The following is a 20,829-nucleotide window of genomic DNA, read 5'->3' on the forward strand; positions in this document are numbered from 1 at the left end:
CATGGTGGCACATGTCTCTACTTGTAACACTTGGAAGGTAAATGCAGGAAGATCAGGAGCTGAAGGTCAGGGTCAGCTATGCACTAAGTTCAAAACCAGACTCGAGTACTCACGTACATGAGACCCTGTCTCATGCCTGCCCCAAGCAACCAGTCAAACAAAGTAAGGAAGTGCTAAGCATGATGCTGTATGCTTGTAATGTCAGTGCTTGTATGACTAAGGCTAGAAAATCAAAAGTTTGAATCATACTTTCAAGTTATGCTAGCAGAAGTTGCAATCTGAGAGGATAAATATTTTGTTGATCAAATAAGAGGAGAATAGACGGCAACGGCATCACCATCTTATTGTGGAAAATGAAGAAAGGAAATATAGTAAAACCAAATCACAGCTGGAATCCACTACACAGAGAAACAGTTTTGCTCTTGAGAAAGTCAGAGAAGGACATGTTCAGATATGAAATGAGGAGAAGAAACTGGAACATGTTTATTGCACCAGTTGTAAATACTGTTGGTGCCTGTCTGCACAAGAATGGCTGGAGAATTCATGAAGAACCCAAGGTCAGGATTTAAAGTACTGACTATGAAGACGTACCAAAACTTCAGAGGAATGATGGAGACTGACCAGTAAGCCAAGATCCAAATTCAGTCTTAGACCTATGGAGATGGCTGTTTGACTTGTGACAAAGATGCCACTGCAGAGTAACAAGGAGAATTTTGTTACAAATATGCAACAAAAGGAAGAAATTAGTGTTGTCCTCTCCCTTATGCTATATGTAGCCATCAAATTGTGGACCTGAATATAAAAGGTCAAATAAAGACACTGCTTGAATAAAATACAGTGCTTGCTTGCATGATCGTAGGGGAGGCCATAACGGCTAAATTGGTTCCTATGCTCAGTTTTCTCAGGCCTTCCTCACCAAAACAGAGGGGCAGGATCAGTTACTTTGCCAGCTTGCAGACAGAGGCAGGAGGAGAAGAAGCTATAATGGGGGGCAAGCATAGCAGGAGGCTTAGCTCTGCTTTTCTGTTTACAATTGCCTGAGGCCGTGCACTGTCCAATCCCACCTCTCCAACACTGCTTATCTCAGGGATGGACAGGCAAGCTGTTTCTCCCCTGCACTCCCTCTCCCCAAGTATACAGTAGAAGCATGGGAGGAAAGCCTGGTGGGGTCTAGTGTAGTCAGTGACATTGGCAAGATGGCAGCCCCACCCACAGCAGTAGTGAGATTCTGCTGGTGTTCACATTGTGTCCACGTGGATTGTCTTGCAGTTGCAGGAGCTGAGAATTGCCAATTTCCCTGTGTCACTTGTCAGTTTAGGAGAAAACCTTGAAGAGTACCTCTGCTCCTCCTGCAGGGCTGTTACAGTTTCCACTATTGCTGTGTGAGTTAGTGGGAATTGGGAATTGGAGTAGAACGTATGGGAAAACAAAACCTGAACTCTGCACCCTATACTGGAAGTCTCTCTGTGTTTCTTCATTGAATAAATTTTGTCAGTATCCTGGACAGAAACAGTAATCTAGAAAGAATATTAATCTTTTTTTTTTTTTTTTTTTTTTTTTTTGGTTTTTCGAGACAGGGTTTCTCTGTATAGCCCTGGCTGTCCTGGAACTCACTCTGTAGACCAGGCTGGCCTCGAACTCAGAAATCTGTCCGCCTCTGCCTCCCAAGTGCTGGGATTAAAGGCGTAAGAATATTAATCTTAGGTGACTGAAAATTTATGTTTTGGAGCACTTAAGTGAGAGTCAGGGTAGATCTGACAGAGAATATATGAAATTATTTACACTGGGAATTATAATGCAATTTTTAATTTAAAAAAATCTCTTAATTCGAGGACTTTTTTAAATTCAAGAATTTCCAAAGAAGAAAGCTTCGTTTGTAATCATATGTGGCTGGTGGATAGCCTCCCAGAGTTGAGTGTTTCCCCACAGCAGAAGAGTGTGGTCTGTGAGAACAGAACTTCATAGGCAGTCACCAGGGTGAAGGGAGGAGGCAAGGACCCTGTTACTATGTTGCTAAAATTGTCAGAATCGCCACAAACTCAGAAGGGATACAAATTATCCCATTGGATTTTTGCCTGAGTTCCATTTTAAGGTCACATCTGAAGAACTCAGGTGTACTTCTTTGTAAATGTAAGTTATTTCATAAGACTATGTAGCTTCTTATTTTAAAATAGTTTGTCTGTTGTGAGTTTTTATTTATGATCTCTGATGTTTAAAGGCTTTATTCAGGTGATCACAAATATGATGGATTACATATAGTTCAACCTCCAACTGGGAAAATTGTGAATGAACTTTTCAAAGAGGCAAGGGAACATGGAGCTGTCCCTCTAAACGAAGCCACAAGATCTTCAAGGGAAGACAAAACTAAGGTCAGTACTGTCTTAAAACTACATTGTTTCTGGGAAGTTAAGAGGCACAGCCTTCCTAATCATTTTGGTACCCACTGTTGAGATTGGCTGTTCTCTGTGAGACCTGACTTGTAGTCTTTATTTGGGAGCAGCTGGACAACTTCTGTCAAGCCTTGAGGCCATTTTAATATCTCTAAGTTCTCCAATTCTGTTTGAAAAGTATGGATTTGATTTAGTATGTAAAATAAAGTAAGGTTATAATTAAAAGTACATTTGTGATATAAATGGTAATTAAAAGAATAGCCATTTCTCCTCAAATTATCCTGTGTGATCATAGCCAATTTGCTATAAGATTAAATTGTGACTACAGCTGACTTACATAGAAAACAGCTTAAAGTGAAGGCCATCACAGAAAACAAATGGGCACAAATTGTGAGATCAGTATGACATGGCGAGCCCAACCCCAACATCTGCATCACAGCTCCAGCACAGTTCAGGGAGTATCAAGGTAGAGGGGGGTGGGAGATTGTAAGAGCCAGAATACCAGGAAGGCTGCTGTGAAACAGTCTCTTCTAGAAATGCCCTGCTTAAACAAGACTGGAGCAATGGCAGTTTCAATGGGCACATTTACATGGAAGGGGATATTTTATGGAGTCATACTCCTAAGAACTACAAGCAGCTAAGGACTGTTGGGAGAAGGGAATTAACCTCTCTCAGGGATGAACCCTTTATTGATTGTCCAATACAGTGATTAGCCTTGAAACTATATACATGCCAACAACAAAAAGATTCTGTGTGTGTGTATGTGTGTGTGTGTGTATATATTTGCATACACATATATATTATGTAACAATGTATGCATGTAATAATAATAATAAAAGGTTATCAACTTGAGAATGGGGGGGAATGTGGGAGGGCCTAGAGGGGGAAGTGATATAATTTATATTTTAATTAAAAACATTAAAATTTTTTAAAAGCCTATTAAATACATATAGAATTTTTTGTTGTAACAATTATTTATTTGCATCTATGTTTTCATGTATGCACTTATCCACAACCCACGTGTGGCAGGCAGAAGACAACTTGCAAGAGTCAGTTCTGCCCTTTTACCATGTGGCTTCTGATAATCAAACTAAGTTATTTCATATTTTGAGTTACTGATGTTTTTATGAAAAGACATTTAACTTCTCACACTTCTTTATAACTTAAGGTCTTCATCCCAATATATTTTCCTAGTCAATTTGAGTCTGGCCAATCATTATTTGTTTAGTCTATCAAGTATAAGAATAACATTTTGAGTGTAAGCCATGGAGAACTCTTAGCCCATTTATATCCATTTATTGTATGTGTTTTAGTCATTTACAGGTGGAGGATACAGATTGGGGAATTCCTTCTACAAGCGATCAGAGTATATCTATGGGGAAAATCAGCTCCAAGATGTAGGTACAGTCACTAAAATGTTTAAGCATTTGCCTCTAGTTTCTATTTTTCCCCCTTTCTGAATTAACAGTTGACACTATAAATATAGTCTCTCTTGTGGGTTAAAGAACCTGTGTGCTTCCAACTTCAGTGTTTCTATCTGCTATGTCTTACATTTAGAGATGTATAACTGTTTGTGGAAGGAATGTAATTCTTATAATTTTCCTTTTAAATTGTATACCTTCAAAATGCAAAACAAATTCAGTTAAAAAAAAACATATGAAACCATTATTTCTGTTGACTTTGGAATGTTAAAATGATACATTTTTTAGCTTTTTAGAAGGTCTGCCTTGCGCCTTGGCCTGGCTGTTTAAGCTGTGGAGCTAAGGAGAGTTTGGGTGTGGATGAGGGGACTAAGTCACAGGTGCCAAGCAGAGGCTGACTTCTCACTGTTTGTGTGTTTCTCACTGTGTGAGTGATGCACAGAGGCCAGGCTCCATCTGTGGGCCTTCGATATTTGCAGCTATTATCAGAGCTTTAAGCTAAAAATAAACCCACTAAGTAAACACATGAAGACACAAGGTTAGCTTCGAGTAAAGCAAATATCTTTATATTTTAAGATAAATTTATCAGATAGTAATTTGGGAGATACCTCATTGAAACGTAAAATTATTTAGAGATGAATTTCTTTTCTTTCTTTTTTTTTTTTTTTAATCTCCAAAGGTTCAGGTTTTACTGAAGCTGTGGCGCAATGGTTTCAGTTTAGACGATGGAGAATTGAGGCCTTACAGTGACCCAACAAATGCTCAGTTTTTGGAATCTGTTAAGAGAGGGTAAGACGAACTATTTGTGTTCTGTTTATCATGTTGAATGGAGCTGTTTTGGGTATGTGCATGCATGTTCCTGCGCCTGTATGTGTGTGCAAGTGCATGTGGGGATGATAGGTCAGCCTCAGTGGTTTTCTCACTTGCTGAGAATTCGCCAAATAGGCCAGGCTGACCGGTCGCTGAGCTCCTGGGTCCCTGACCCCAGAGCTGGGGTGCAAGTGCATACCACCACATCTAGCCTTTTTGTTTCTCTTCTAGAGGTTGAGCTCAGGCTGCCATGCTTGGGTGGCAACAGTTGGACAAAATAGCTTCTCTCCCCAGAACTATGCCTTTTTTATCACTGTTCCGTATATACTACTAGCTTTCAAGAATTAATTTCTATGACATATTACTTAAGTGACTTGGGGGAGATGGAGCTTTGTGGAGAAAGGACATTAGATGATTGAATCTCTTTTAACTATGATGACACTATAGGCTTTGCTCCAAGAAATACCTTTTTTAAAAAAGATTTATTTATTTTATGTTTGTGAGTACACTGTCGCTCTCTTTAGACACGTCAGGAGAAGGCATCAGATCCTATTACAGATAGTTGTGAGCCACCATGTAGCTGCTGGGAGTTGAACTCAGAACGTCTGGAAGAGATGTTAGTGCTTTTAACCACTACGCTATCTTTCCAACACCCTCTAAGAAGTATCTTAATATAATAAATCACTAAGTTGAATGCCAGCCTACCTAGCTAGCTATTAAGCTTCTGCCCTGCTTCCTGTTGACTGGGTGCCATGACAACGCACCATGACTAAGGTAACTTATTTTAAAAAAAAAAGCATTTAATGAGGGCATACTGTTTCACCAGAGGGTGGGGCCATGATTATTAGGGCTGTAGGCAGGTAGGCATAGCACTCAAGCAGTGGCTGAGAACTCACATCTGAGCAGCAGTCATGAAGCAGACAGAGACAGAGCCAACCAGAAGTGATGTGGGCTATAAAACCTCAAAGCCCACCCCCCAGTGACACAGCTCCTCCAAAGCCTTCCCAAGTAGTTCCACCAACTATGGACGGTGGCCAGTACTCAAATATATGTGCCAGTGGAAGCTATTCTTACTCAAAACCACCCAATTCTACTCCCTGGCTCCCATAGACTTGTAGCCTTATGATAATGCAAAATGCATTTAGTACAACTAAAAGTCTTGATAGTCTTTAGCAGTCTCAGCACTGTTTCAAAGTTTCAAGTGTCTTCTGAGACGCAAGGAAATCTCCTAATTGTAACTCTGTAAAATCAAAAGCAAAAGCAAATTATATACTTCTCACCTACAATAGTACAGGACACAGGTGACCATTTTAAAAAGGAGGCATCAGAACATAGTGAGAAAGTACTGTACCAAACCAAGACCAGAACCCAGCAGGGCAAACTCCAAATCCTGTCTGTACTCCTGCGTCTGACATCAGATGGCTTGGATGGCTTTTTACAAGTCCATCTCCTTCCAGCTTTGTTGACTACAGCGCTTGCTCTCTCTCTCTCTCTCTCTCTCTCTGTCTCTCTCTCTCTCTCTCTCTCTCTCTCTCTCTCCCCTCCCCTCTCTCCCCCTCTCTCCCCCTCACCTTGGTTCCTCTTCCTGTATAGATAATACTCTTTGACAGATATTCCTTGGTTCTATCATCTCCAACATCTTGGGATCTCTAAAATAAAATAACCCAAGTATCATTTCATAGTTTCATGTAGTATCCTCTCTGGGTCTGCATTGAGGGAATCCCCTGCCTCTCACCTTTCCACAGCAGCTTTTCATAACCCCTTTATTCCTGTATCCTTTGTACTGTAAACCCAGCACCCTATGGCCAGAGCTCTCAAAATCTGCCTGCTTGGGGTAGAACCGTGGCCCCTCCTGGAATTACTTTGGCATAAGCTCTTTAGGAACAGATAATTCCTTAGGCCTTTTCTTTTCACAAGTGTCAGGGTTAGCTGGGTTGGGTCTCCCTGGGGGCACCACACCCTTTATTCCTTGCCTCCTTATCTCTTTCAGCACAAACCAAGACTCCAGCATTCCTTAAAGAAACAGAAGGGAGAGCCCCTTTAATGAAACATGCCCAAGGAGAGTGGCTAAAATGGGCTAGGGATAAAATCCTTTGAAACAAAGGAACTCTGAAAGAAAGACATTGTAGAAAGTGAGTGTGTAAATCTAATTTTTAACTTAAATTTACATAGATACTGTAAGGATACCAAACAAAGGCACAAAATGCTATCAATGGAGTGCTGAAGTCATTGGTGGCATGTACTTGGATATAGCAGTTAAGACAGTGTACAGTTGAAAACTAAGAGTAACAGGGCAGTGGAAATATTCGAGTAATACATGAAAACCAACATTGTTCAAACTCACGCTCTAGCTTCAAGGTAATAGAAGAAAATGGTAATTATTTGCTAGAGTTAATTTTCAGGCAAGTAGGACATTCATTGGGCTTACATAATATCACGTGCAAACAGTGAGCAAAGTCTCCTTTCTGGGAAGAATATCTGTTTGAGGTTCTCTCTGGTATACTGTCTTTACTGGTCTTCAAGAGCAAGTATTAGGGAGTATAATCTGCTATACACATCACTTCTCCAGATACATCCTACCTTACATATATTAAATAGAGAGAAGTAACTCTGTAAGTCAAAAATGTCTAGCAGTGATATCTGCATTATTTCTTTAATATAAATTCATATTCTAAGATACATATACCTGATTCATCAATCTAGCCCTTTTTCTGTAAATGTAACAAGCAGAAAATTACCGTAATGAGGTGTATGGAATTTTCAGCTTAATTACTGTTAGCGGTACTCATTCTAGGACTTGGTAGATTAAACGATAGACATATTCCTGGAATTGCAAAGTATTAAAAAATAAAATGAAACCTCCTAAAGTGCGCAGTGCGTCTACTTATTTGTATGACGGAATAGACTTAGGCTCCGACGTTATAAGGAGAAGAGTTGTTCCCCGTGGGAATCTCAGGCACATTCTGGTTGCTGTAGCTGGGATGCTGTCCTTGGTGGGTAAGACCAGTCTTCCATAGCCCTGGGTTCCACAGCCTCTGCCCTGGACACTGAAGAATCGTGGGTTTTACCTGTTACCTGATAATCAAAAATACCTTTGTCAGTTTCTAGTTCCCTCTAGGATAGAGTTAGAAATAGCTATTTGCAGCCAGGTATGGAGATTCTATGTGCCCATGACAAGTCCTTGTATAAGACAAGATGTCTTTACAATGTAGAACCTTTTCACTGTGATGAGTGCAAAGATGTGAAAAAATGAAGAACCCTTACTTACCCACTGATGGTGGGTATGTGAATCTATGTAGCTACACATTTTCCTAAAGAACTCTAAGGCAACATACCATAGAAATACTTGTACAGCCATGTTTATTGATTCACCATTCACAATAGCCCAGAGATTGGACCAGCTTAGGTGTTCATTAGCAGATGGATGTATTAAGGAAGTATGGTAAATTCTGTGAACTGTTAGGTAATATCAGCCAGGCTCACTTACCCTGTGTTTTTTCTCATATGCATCATCTAGATTTAAGATTTTATATATATGAGTAGATATATAAATGTTTATGTCTACATATAAGTATATAGAATCTAGAAAGGGGGTGGTGAAAGGGAAGAAGAGATTATTAAAGTCGGAAAAAGAGAGCTTGACCAGTACACGTGAGATGAGAGAAGGGAGGCTGTCTGTGGCAGTAAAGAACAGAAGGGCAGAGAGGAGCGTGTTGGGGGAGAGACATCAGGAGGAACATGTGTGTATGCAGATGACGTGTGTGTCTGCAGATGACGTGTGTGTATGCAGATGACGTGTGAGTATGCAGATGACATGTGTGTATGCACATGCCATCATGAGATCCAGTTCGTTCCTGGATTCCCATGGTGGGTGCTTTATGGCCATCTGTAACTCCAGTCCCAGGAGCTTTATCCCTCAGGGACACCAGGTATGCATAGACAAACAAAGAAAACACTCAGACAAATATGTTCTCAAAGTTAGAAAAGTGTGACAAAATCTATGTGAACCCCAAAATCACCATGAAGCATTTTATGTTAGCATGTAGCTCATGATGTAATTATTCTTATCTCTGTGGACTCTTAACTGAAGCCTTCCTTCTCTCCTTTGCAGAGAGACTCCCCTGGAGCTTCAGCGACTGGTCCATGGCGCCCAAGTGAACCTGGATATGGAGGATCATCAAGACCAAGAGTACATAAAACCCAGGTTGCGATTCAAGGCTTTTAGTGGAGAAGGGCAAAAACTTGGAAGGTAAAATTCCTCTAGTGAGAAAACCACTTCTTTGCTCCAAATGACATTTCTTAGAAAATAAGAAATCAAAATAGCTTGTAAAGTAAAAACTGCATTCTGAGTTATGACGACTTTGCTGCTGTAAGTGGGCGTACAGCCCGCATAGTACTAGTAGCCAGTACCCAGAGGTCAGTACTTCTCGCATACGTTAAGGTCTCTTGTTAACAGCTCTTTAAACACACACTGCTCTTACAGAGGGCCTGACGTTGGTTCCCCATGCCCATGGCATGCAGTTCACAGCTACCTGTAACGCATGCAGTTCCAGTCATCCATGGGTGTCTATACGTGTGTACACATAGCCACATAGGCACACACACATGATGAAAAGCAAATTTTTAAATTCATGAAAATTTAAATTAATATGTGGCAACTTATTACTCCATTTTGAAATGACAGTAATTTTCACACGGAATGATGGAGCTAAAGAATTTTTAGAACTAGCACTAGTGGTGGTTCCAACCACGCACTCTGGGGCGTGTGCTTCTAACTTCTGTGCCATGTACTCTGCTTCAGTTTTGGTATGTAGGGTTACATAATGCCATTTTCCTGTAAGTATATAATGAATACTGCTTTGAGCGTATCACCCCTGCACACACTGCCCCCCTCTTCACTAGTCCCCTTTGTTCTCCAGTTTCAGGGTTTTTTTCCTCTGTGTGTGTGTGTGTGTGTGTGTGTGTGTGTGTGTGTGTGTGTGTGCGCATGCGCGCACAGTTTCATTTCTGCTTCCAGTCTTATGGCTTCAGAAGAGAAACTGTAGAAGGCACTGCTGACTGGAGGACGCAGTTGATGTATCTTTACCTCACACTTTTAAGTGGCTGTATCTGTATGAGTAAACCCTGAGGTGCTGCAGCAGGAGCAGCAGACTTTAGTTGGTAGTTTTCTGTGACTTATTAAGGAACCTTAAGTTCCTTCTCCACCATTACCAACCTAGCCTGCTGCTCTCTACACCTGCAGTCCAAGCACTAGAGGCAGGAAGAACAGAGCCTCTTGCCAGGCTGTGACCAGGCCCAGCTGTATACCTGCTCTTGCTGGCCTGGGCTAGAGCCTGACCTTACTTCAAAATGGAAAATGAAGTTTGTTCAGGTTTACTATACAGAAAATTAACACTAGAATATTAATGTACTCTACTCATAAACTCATATTAATTATTACATTTAATAAAGTGAAGAATTATACATAGCACTTTACAATGAACATTTAGATTGAGAACTGTATAAGGTTTGATCCCTGGCACCAAAACTATGGAAAGAGAGAGAGAGAAATGTATTCTTCTACATGCTGACCACCAGTTGAATCAGTACCAATTGTTGAAAATGCTGTCTTTTTTCCACTGGATGATTTTAGCTCCTTTGTCAAAAGTCAGATGATTTCCGTGTACAAAACTCAAGTCCAAGTGGATCAAGGACCTCCACATAAAACCAGATACACTGAAACTAATAGAAGAGAAAGTGGGGAAGAGCCTCAAACACATGGGCTCAGGGACAAATTTCTGAACACAACACCAATGGCTTATGCTCTAAGATCAACAATAGACAGATGGGACCTCATAAATTTGCAAAGCTTCTGAAAGGCAAAGGACACTGTCAATAGGACAACACAGCAACAAACAGATTTGGAAATGATCTTTACAAACCCTACATCTGATAGAGGGCTAATATCCAAAGAACTCAAGAAGTTAAGACTCCAGAGAACCAAATAACCCTATTAAAAAATGGGGAATATCCTGGGCATATATCCAGAAGATGTTCAAACCGGTAAGAAGGACACATGTTCCACTATGTTCATTGCAGCCTTATTTATAATAGCCAGAAGCTGGAAAGAACCCAGATGTCCCTCAACAGAGGAATGGATACAGAAAATGTGGTACATTTACACAATGAAGTAGAAAGGGGAACAAAATACTCAGGGGAGCAAATACGGAGACAAAGTGTGGAGCAGAGACTGAAGGAAAGGCCATCCAGAGACTGCCCCACCTGGGGATCCATCCCATACACAGTCACCAGATACAGACACTGCTGTGGATGCCAGGAAGTGCTTGCTGACAGAAGCCTGATGTAGCTGTCTAATGAGAGGCTCTACTAGAGCCTGACAAATAACAGGCGAGGATGCTTGCAGCCAACCATTGGACTGTGCACAGGGTCCCCAGTGGAGGAGTTAGAGAAAGGACTGAAGGAGCTGAAGGGGTTTGCAACCCCATAGGAAGAACAACAACATCAATCAACCAGACCCTCCCCCCCCCCCCCCAAGAGCTCCCAGGGACTAAACCACCAATCAAAAAATACACATGGAGGGACCCATGGCTCCAACCACATATGTAGCAGAGGGTGACCTTGTCCAGCATCAATGGGAGGAGAGGCCCTTGGTCCTGTGAAGGCTAGATATCCCAGTGTAGGGGAATGCCAGGATAGGGAGGCAGTGGGTGGGGGAACACCCTCATAGAAGGAGGGGGTGGGGGATTAGCTAGGAGGATTCCAGGAGTGGGGGTGGGGACCAACCAGGAAGGGATAACATTTGAAATGTAAATAAAGAAAATATCTAATTTTAAAAAAGAAAAGAATAAAAGAACTGTTAAGATAGACGCTTAATAATTATCATTTTCCAAGAGAGCCAGTCAGCCACTTAACACAAATATCTAGAAGAGAAGAATCCACTTTCCTATAGTCTATTCAAAGACAATACAGATGGAAGCTAGCCATGTTTTGTGATACACACGTAATTATGGAGTAATCACAGAATAAAAATGTTACCCAGTTATATAAGAGAAATAACGAAATCATGAGAGACAAATGGCAGGATAACCTGAGTTGAGCTGGAGTCTTTTGTTGGCAGGAAGACTAGAGGTGGCCTTCTCCATGGGTTCGATGATGAATGATGAAACGTGGATAGCGATCTCTGCTTCTAAAGGCATTCTCTGTCCATTTGCAAGCTGCGTAGAGAAGATTCTGCTTTCCGCATAGTCTTTGACTGAGGTTGAGCTCTGCCCTGGTCCCTAGTCCTCAGGGATGCTCTTCCCTAACACTGAGCAGCACCTCTGGCCAGCCTTGCTTCCCGCTACAGCCCTTGAAGCCTCCAGTCATCAGACCTTCTGCCTCCTGCAGCTGGGACTGCTTAGTGTGAACCCTCCTGGACCCTACATGGCTGAGCCCCGATGCTCCCTGCTTCCTTCCCTCAGCCCCAGTTCTAGTCCCACATGACATGCTTAAGCACATTCCGTTGCTTGGGCTTCAAAGAATTTCTCAGCCTGATAATAATTGTTTTCATGTTACTTCCAGATTCCTGGTTAGTCCTTAAGTTTCAAACTGTCCAAAGGACTTGTACTGGCTAGTTTTGTGTCAACTTGACACAACTGGAGTTATCACAGAGAAAGGAGCTTCAGTTGAGGAAAAGCCTCCATGAGATCCAACTGTAAGGCATTTTCTCAATTAGTGATCAAGGGGGAAAGGCCCTTGTGGGTGGGACCATCTCTGGGCTGGTAGTCTTGGTTCTATAAGAGAGCAGGCTGAGCAAGCCAGGGGAAGCAATCCAGTAAAGAACATCCCTCCATGGCCTCTGCATCAGCTCCTGCTTCCTGATCTGCTTGAGTTCCAGTCCTGACTTCCTTGGTGATAAACAGCGATGTGGAACAGTAAGCTGAATAAACCCTTTCCTCCCTAAATTGCTTCTTGGTCATGATGTTTGTTCAGGAATAGAAACCCTGACTAAGACAGGACTCCTAGCCCAAAACCTTTCTTCCTGCCTTTCTAGCAGAATTTATGTATGTCTTAATTTTTCTCTTTAAAATAGTTTTTAATTAACCTTAAAACAAAAACTGTATATGAAAATGTCACTGTAGGGCTGCAGGGATGGCTCAGTGGTTAAGAGTATGTGCTGTTTTTACAGATGACCTGGTTTGGTTCTCAGCACCCATGTGGGAGAGATGACAGCCATCTATAAATTCAGATTCAAAAGAACTAATGGCTTCCTTGGCTTTCTCATAGTGCATACACATAAATGTAGGCAAAACACTTGTACACATAAAAACAAATCTTTTTAAATAACTACCACTGTAGTGTGGTGGTTGAATAAGGGGGAAGTTTGCTGTCCACGGGTGTCATCCCTGTAGTAATGGGTTGCAGCAGAAGGATCAGTTCAAGGCCGTCCGGAGATACAGGATGAGTCACGGCCTCGAAAGCCTTCAACAGCAAATAAAAGTGGCTCTGAAAATGAACACTGAATTTAGCCACATAACCTCAATGCCTGCTTACCAGTGCTGAACTTGGCATTGAACACAGTTCTGGTCTGCCTTTGCCTCAGAGCTTTCCACTGTCATGGTGCCCTACCTATTCTGAAAGTTCATCCATTTCAGTTTGTAAATAATTCATTTTCGCACACCTGCTTCTTACAAGGAGACACATCCAGGTGCTTTCTACCTAGATTTCCCCTGCTTTGTACTTCATTTTTGTTTCAGAAAAAGCTTAGCCAGGCGTGGTGGCGCACGCCTTTAATTCCAGCACTCAGGAGGCAGATGCAGGCAGAGTTCTTAGTTTGAGGCCAGCCTGGTCTACAGAGTGAGTTCCAAGACAGCCAGGGCTATACAGAGAAACCCTGTCTCGGAAAAAAAAAAAAGAAAGGAAAAAAAGAAAAAGCTCATCTGCTCAAAATTTTTTTCCAAGCGAAATTTTAGATGATGGAAACAGCATTATGAAGTAGCTTTATATCATAGAAAAGAGCTACATCAGCTTTCTCATTTCTCAGTAGGTCCCACCTTTAGGTAGAGTAGAAGTGCCTTTGTGCCTGATGAAGCTAATCTGAACAGCGGTTGTCTCTCACCAGATGGACTTGGGCCAGTGGGGATGGCTCACTTGTCAGGGTCACACAGGACAAGTGAGGGAGATGATGTGTGTGTGCGTGGTTATTGGTGAGAAAGGCATCCTGTGTCATCTTGTACCTCTTTTGTGATCTCCATCTCTCCCCCCTGGGCAGTAGTATGACAGTGCAACTGTTTAAGTCTTCAGTTTGGAACTTGAAGAATTTCCTTAAGTATTTAGGAATTTGCTGTTTTCTCCTTTTGTTTATTTTATCACATGTTTTCTCAAATTGGTTCTAAATCTGGAAGTGTGAAAGGGGCAAGTGTTGGCAGTAACGACCAGCTAACTTTACTATCAGATAATTGTTTGGGAGAGACTTTGAATAAGAGTAAGAGTCGATGCCTAGTGCTCATCGCAGGAGCTGTATAAAGTAAAATACATGGGGGACCCTGAAATCTTAGTATTTGAGAGAATAAACAAAGCTGTAAAAACTCCACTACTTGGTATTTGAAATCTGCTTTCTTTATGCTCCTGGGCATGCTGATATTAACTCTCAGATTTCTGATTTCTCTCCAAACTGTATGGTCAACAGTGTGAGGAAAACTCAAGAGATGAAGTTGAAGAATTGCAGCTAGTCTTCTAAGAGGTCTAGGACTAGTAAGTGGGAATCATAAGCTCCAGACTAATTTTAATATAATTAAAGAAGCCGAAGGCAGTAGTAAGCTGGAAGGAGGCTGTGTCTTGCTTGTTTGGAAGTCCTCTGAGGGATCCCAGCACAGTTGACTGGAGAGCTGAGGCTTTGCCTCCTTGAGAGTGTCCTGTAGCCTACATACTCAGTTCGCTCAAATTAATAAACTCTTCTTTCTTAGCCTTACACCTGAAATCGTCAGTACTCCTTCCTCCCCAGAAGAAGAGGATAAATCAATACTGAATGCAGCTGTTCTTATTGATGATTCAATGCCCACCACAAAAATTCAGATCAGGTTGGCAGATGGAAGTCGTCTCGTACAGAGATTCAATAGCACACACCGGTAAGCGGCTCTGCCAGCTGGAGGTCTTTGTGTTCTCTTCTGTTTCATCCACAGGACAGCGCACAAAGCATATTGAATAGATGAAGGTATTACAATTTAAAGTAAGCTTTTGACAGAAGAATGTTTAAAAGGATAGCAAATACCTACAGTAAATTAAATAAATGGCCATAATCTTTGTAAACTATCCAATTTGTCCAAGTTCAGAGAATGCAAAGGTAAAAGCAGTAGTTTTGCATTCTGACTAAAACTGAGCCAAATGAACTCAGATTTAAGCTAAGATCCTATTGGGACTTTCTCAGTTAAAATGTTGGTCGCTGTCAGCGAGGCACAGTTGTATTCACCTGTCAGCCCATCATTTGGAAACTGAAAACAATACAAGTTTGAAGTAAGCATGAACTACATGACAAGCAATTATCTCAAGAGGGTTAGGACATCTGATCAGACCTTTCTGTATAGCAACAACATAATGGAAATGCATGGCATAAGCAGTTTATTTTGTTGGTACAGAATCTCTAATACACTGCTCCATTGTCTCTTTGATACTCATTTGAGTATAAATATTTCCCTATACATAAGAGTCCTTATAAAACCCTAGTGTGCATTTATAGTCTTAGTTAAGTCACTAAGTATATGTGAGAGTGATTTTTAAAATTCTTTTTTGTTACTATTTTTAATGATAGAATTTCACTGTGTGACTGTGTAGCCTAGGCTAGCCTCAAACTCAGTGATCTTGACTTACTCTTCCAAGAGGTGGAATTACAGATTTGTACCTCACATAGCTTTTATATGTATGGATGGGTGCATGTAAAAGCCTTTTGATAGTGTTAGACTGACCGGGGTCCACAGATGACTTAGACACTTAGGCTGCTAACAGTTCTTACTCTGAAAACAGACTTATACTTTTAATATAGTATAGCAATATTTTTAACACTATTTTATACACAATTCACTTCAAGATTGTTTTGTTTCATTATAAATGTATACTCCAAAGTTATTTTTCTTTTAAAATCTGATAAACTTTCCCATCAAAATAATGTATATTTTAGTGTGAGAATGGTTTTCACTAAAAATGTCCCTTTTCTACAATAAGCCATTTTCCTTCTTCCTTCAGGATTCTGGATGTACGAGACTTTATAGTACGGTCACGTCCTGAATTTGCGACTACTGACTTTATTCTTGTGACTTCATTTCCAAGTAAAGAACTAACAGATGAAACCGTGACACTACAAGAAGCGGACATTCTTAACACTGTGATACTCCAACAGCTAAAATAGTATTGCTCCAACCCGTGTAGTGGCATATAGGAATAGGTAATGTTGTGTGTATTAGTAAAGTACTTCCAGCATAAAACAACCAGATTATTTTTATTATTCAGAAATTCTGGTTTTCCTGTTATTCTGTCTTTCAGTCTTTGTCTAGATAAATTTAGACTAAGGATAGATCTTGATGTTTGAATTCTTAGTTGTAGGGCTGGCTTGTATTGATAGCTTATAAATGTTTAGATCAGTCAACTTATTACATGCTCAGTGCTAAATGTAATAACATTTTCAGATGAAATGAACAGAACCCCTTTTTGGTAAGTGTATTTGATAAAATTTGCACTCAAGTTTCTTAATGTAGCAGTGACCAGTAGCCAGAAAGGATCCTTCTCTGTAATATATGCCATAGTGTCTCCCCTGATTTTGAAATTGTTTGTTCATACAACAATTAAGATTTTGCATATTCTTTTTGCATATTGTTTAAACCATGCTAGTACCACAAAATATATTTTGTCCTTGTGTTTTATAAAATTACAACTGTCATAAACTGAATTTTAATAGATAAAAAAGTCATCAGCTCTTGGTAAGATGTGATAAACAGCACTTTAGCATCAAGAAATTATCGTCCTTTCCAGAGCCTGTCTGGATCACAGTTGTTCACTCATTCAGCATTTTTATAGGGACTCTGTTACACACACAAACACCGTTGGAGGTGTCCAACACATAGTCTGTTCCTCAGTGTAGGAACTCAGTCTGAGAGACTGAAGTGAAAATTACCAGCAAGATGTTTGTGTTTCCCTAGTCCAGGCACTTCTTGGATAGCTTGGGAAATATCAAAACTGACAGAAACACTTGTTTGCCCCCTGAGCTCCTCCTATCCGTGGTCACCATTTCTCTGTCATTTCCTGTTGTTGATATAAGAAAGTACAGAATTTGTGACTGAAGTAGCACCGGTTTAGAACTATGTAAGTGGAAAGTGAACACGTTTCTCTGCTAGCATCTAGGTGTTGGTGGGATTGCATGGTGGCTCCAGAGAATTCCGCCCTGGCTGCTCAGCCTCCAGAGACCACTGTGCCCCTTCCCCGTGGTGCTCTCCATCATCAACAGCCAGCATTGCGGCTCTGTGACAATGATAGGATAGGAAGGAGCACAGGGCAAGTCGTTGGCACTGCCGAGTGTGAACTTTATAGTAACCTTGGTCATTCTTCAGAGTTGCTCTTCTCTTTGGAGGGACTGACATGCATTTTTACCCGAGTCCACACCGTCTCCAAGATTCACTTGCCAAATAAACTCACCCCACTCACAGGTGCTCAGGTATCCCAGCCTGGTACATTGATTCCAGCTCCAAAACCTTACCTGGATTTTATTGACTCAGAAGTCCCAAATCTCATTAAGATTATCTACATTAAGTGTGTGTGTGTGTGTGTGTGTGTGTGTGTGTGTGTGTGTGTGTGTGTGTTGGGGGGGGGGCGGCTTTGACAGTACAATTGTCTGCTCACAAGTTAATGGCAGGACAATTATAAACTATGCTATAAACATTGACCTGTAAAGGGGCAGGAGGCAGTGGAAGCGGAGTCACTGGTGTCAAGAACACAGAATCAGCCAGACACACCATTCACCATCTAAGGCCCCAGGCTGATGTGCAGCTGCACAGCTCAGGCCTCTGAGTTTTGGCTGTCCCTGTCACCTTCCTTTCACAGAAGCCACTCAGCTCGCTTCTTCCTTCTTCTATGGTACTGTGTACTCTTCATGCTAAGATAGCAAAGGTCTGTCAAGAAACCGCAGGATCTCCTGTGAGCCTTGGAGACTAGGCCCACTAAGTAGGACACACTTCCAAGCATCTTTCTGTGTAACAGAAATAATCCCGTCTCTAATTTTTACTTTTTCAGAGAAAAAGGAACTGTGTCATATGCATAATCTCCTCAGAGAGAACTTTGACTGAATATGCATACCTTTTTGTTAGATGTGCGTTGGGGTGGGCAAGCCTGAATGTGATGGTGGCCATCTTCCTCAGTTTCTTTCCACCTTATTCAGGCAGGGTTTCCCAGTTACAACCAGAGTTCACCATTGCACCTAGTTTGGCTAGCCTGCCCTAGGGATTTCCTGTCTCTGTCTTCTGAGTGCTGGAATTGTAGGCAACCATCCTACCCACCCCACAAGACAAGCACTTTAGCTACTGAGCCATCTCCTCTGCCCTTCCCCTGCTCTCACATTCTCTAAAGATTTACAGTCACCTCCTCATTTCTTTCTATACATCAGGTTGTCCTGACAGTGCTGTCATTTTTTAAGTGTTAGTAGTTGTTTACATACACAAAGTATTCTACCAAGCCCTGCTTTCTCTTTATAAATCACCTCTCCACACACTGTTTCTGTTTACTATCAAACTCTATTACAACTAGCAAAGAGAACACAGGTTAACGTTTACTTGAAAAATTCAGCTTAGTCTTAAACTCATCATACAAATTCTGTTTGTCACATACCTGCCCAGCTGCACACTGTGGCTGTATGGAATGTCTGAGTCTGTAGCCACATCTACCTTCTGGGATTGTCCCAGCAGCAGGCTCCACTTCTTCCTGGTTAGCTGGAATGTGCTGTAGGGACCCAGGGTTCTCTGGTTATTGCAAGGAAATGAGCTGGGATTTTTGCTTTGTAGTCTTTGAAACAGGGTCTTGCTATATAGTCCCTGGCTGGTCTGGGATTCATTAGGTAGACCATGCTGACCTCAAACTCAGATCTGCCTGCCTCTACCTCCTGAGTGCTAGGATTAAAGTCCTGTGTCATCTGAGAGCTAAGATTTTAAATACTTGAGTCTGTTGCAACAAGATCTCTGGAGAATTTTTCTCAGTCATATAGAAAACAAACACTTCAGAATCTTTCCTCTCACTATACAGACTCTGCCCTGCCCCTTTTCCTGTGTTAAGTACAATGTGGGTAACAGTTGTAGCTCAAAAGATTACTAAAGCCAGCTGTGGGCACACACGCCTGATCCTACCACTAAGGAAAGACCACTGGAGACCAGCCTAGGCTACAGTATAAAACTGCCTTCAAAACAAAACAAAACAGGAAAACACATAATTTCAGATGGAGGAAAAGTAGTGCCAGAGAGATGGAATCAGTAGGTAGAGCAGGGATGAGGAGCAGAACCTGCAGGCCCAGAATCCATGTCAGTCCCAGCAGCTATGTGGCCACCTGTAGTCTCAGGACGGGGCAGGCAGAAGTGGTGCTGTCTGGAACAGGGGGCTAACTAGACTGGCTGGATTGGGTACTTCCAGACTCCGCAAGAGGTCCTTCTTCAATAACTAGAGAACAATCAGGAAGTCGTGGTCAGCTTCAGCCCTCTAGGCACACACACACGTATGGGCATACATAATCCTGGGGTTGCCTCCTCCCCAACATACATGTGCAAAAAAAAAAAAAAAGCAAAAATGGAGAAATACCTTAATCATTGGAAACAAATGGGCATTACCTGTTTTTAAAATGGGAAAAAAAAATCTCTAAACCTTTAAAATAATTTGAATTTTTCTTGTAGTGTTTTTATCCATTATATGGAATGCCTACAGGTGCATATACAAAAAGGATGGCTGCTGTTTTTGTGCACAATTGTTTTCCAAAAGACAGAGGTGTGCATTAGGACAAAGAATCGAATGCCTGCATGGATGACGGGGACTTTGACAGCGACTCCAGTGTATGCTTTATTGAGAATCCACATATACTCTAGGCACCATAACTTTTAAAATGTATCACTATCACAAGACAAGGTGGCCACATAAGCAGTTAGGAAAGTGTCTGAGGACAGTTGTTTTAAATGATGATGTAATAAAAGTTTTTAATATCTGCTTACAAATAATGTTTTTATTGAAACTCATTGAATGATTCTCAAATTAGCCATGATGTGTAGGTTTGACTTAAGTGGTTGACTGGGTTAAACTTGAGTATTTTCATATGACTTAATTCATATGGCTGAGTTTGCCTTTTCTATTTCTGTTCTACTACAGAAATAGATTTCAGGTACTTTTTGGCTGTTTGCCTCTGTGTAGTTCTGAAAACATTGGCATAAAATGTATGATTATAAGGCACATTCAGTTTCCCCTTAAGATTTTGTATCCATGTTGATAATGCATATCTGGCCAATATTGCCAAAAGCCAAGGAAGTTTTTATACTCTGAAATATCTGTAATTTCAGTTAAAGAGTTTATAAAAGAAGTCCTGGTGCATATATAAGAGTGTGTGTGCGTGTGTGTGTGTGTGTGTGTGTGTGTTTACACAGTCCAGAACAATGACTTCTGTGTCTTACAACTTAACAAAACTTAAGAAAGACCGCATTGCCAAGATCCGGGGTCCTGGGGATGCTCTTTAGAAGGTTTGGACTTGGTGGTCCCTTTTCCTTTAGATAACTGTTTATATATGAAGCAGACTTAGACTCACTGTAATCCGCAGCTACCTTAAGAGTTCCCTTGTATGCTGCAGTTGATTTCAAAGAAAACTCCTTAAAGGAAGGACATCAAGGAAGAAAGTTAATGAGTCACCACTGGTTGTATTGTAACACTGCCTTTTGTTGCAGGACCAAATAAATGTCTAGTTAACACAGTAGGGTGGACTTAACAACCTTGTACAAAATTAGCGACACAACCCTTTTTCTCCTGGCAAGTTAGGATATTGTCTAATTTACAACACACCAAAAAGGGGGGCAAGAGACTAAAGATGAGGGAGTGCTCACTGCCCTGTGTTAAACAGTCTTCGCTGTCCTGCCTTTCCCTCTGCAGTCTGCAGGAGCTTGGCCCTGTGTCTGAGTACTGGAACATTCAGAGACTACTAAGCGCCCTTTTGACTTTGTGCCCTCCTC

General features: G+C 41.3%; 1 protein-coding gene across 1 annotated transcript in view; it reads left to right on the forward strand.

Moving 5' to 3' along the window:
- Ubxn2b (UBX domain protein 2B) overlaps window positions 1–19,715 on the forward strand; it is a 28,684-nt gene extending 8,969 nt beyond the window's left edge. Inside the window, exons 3-8 of the mRNA NM_026534.2 lie at window positions 2,219–2,369; window positions 3,704–3,787; window positions 4,491–4,600; window positions 8,733–8,870; window positions 14,566–14,727; window positions 15,839–19,715. Coding sequence (NP_080810.2) covers window positions 2,219–2,369; window positions 3,704–3,787; window positions 4,491–4,600; window positions 8,733–8,870; window positions 14,566–14,727; window positions 15,839–16,001 — 808 coding nt within the window. The 3' untranslated portion in view covers window positions 16,002–19,715. The remainder of the gene's footprint in view (window positions 1–2,218; window positions 2,370–3,703; window positions 3,788–4,490; window positions 4,601–8,732; window positions 8,871–14,565; window positions 14,728–15,838) is intronic.
- Window positions 19,716–20,829: the final 1,114 nt, after the last annotated feature.

The sequence above is a fragment of the Mus musculus genome, chromosome 4 (assembly GCF_000001635.26).
Source record: "Mus musculus strain C57BL/6J chromosome 4, GRCm38.p6 C57BL/6J".
Taxonomy (NCBI): domain Eukaryota; kingdom Metazoa; phylum Chordata; class Mammalia; order Rodentia; family Muridae; genus Mus; species Mus musculus.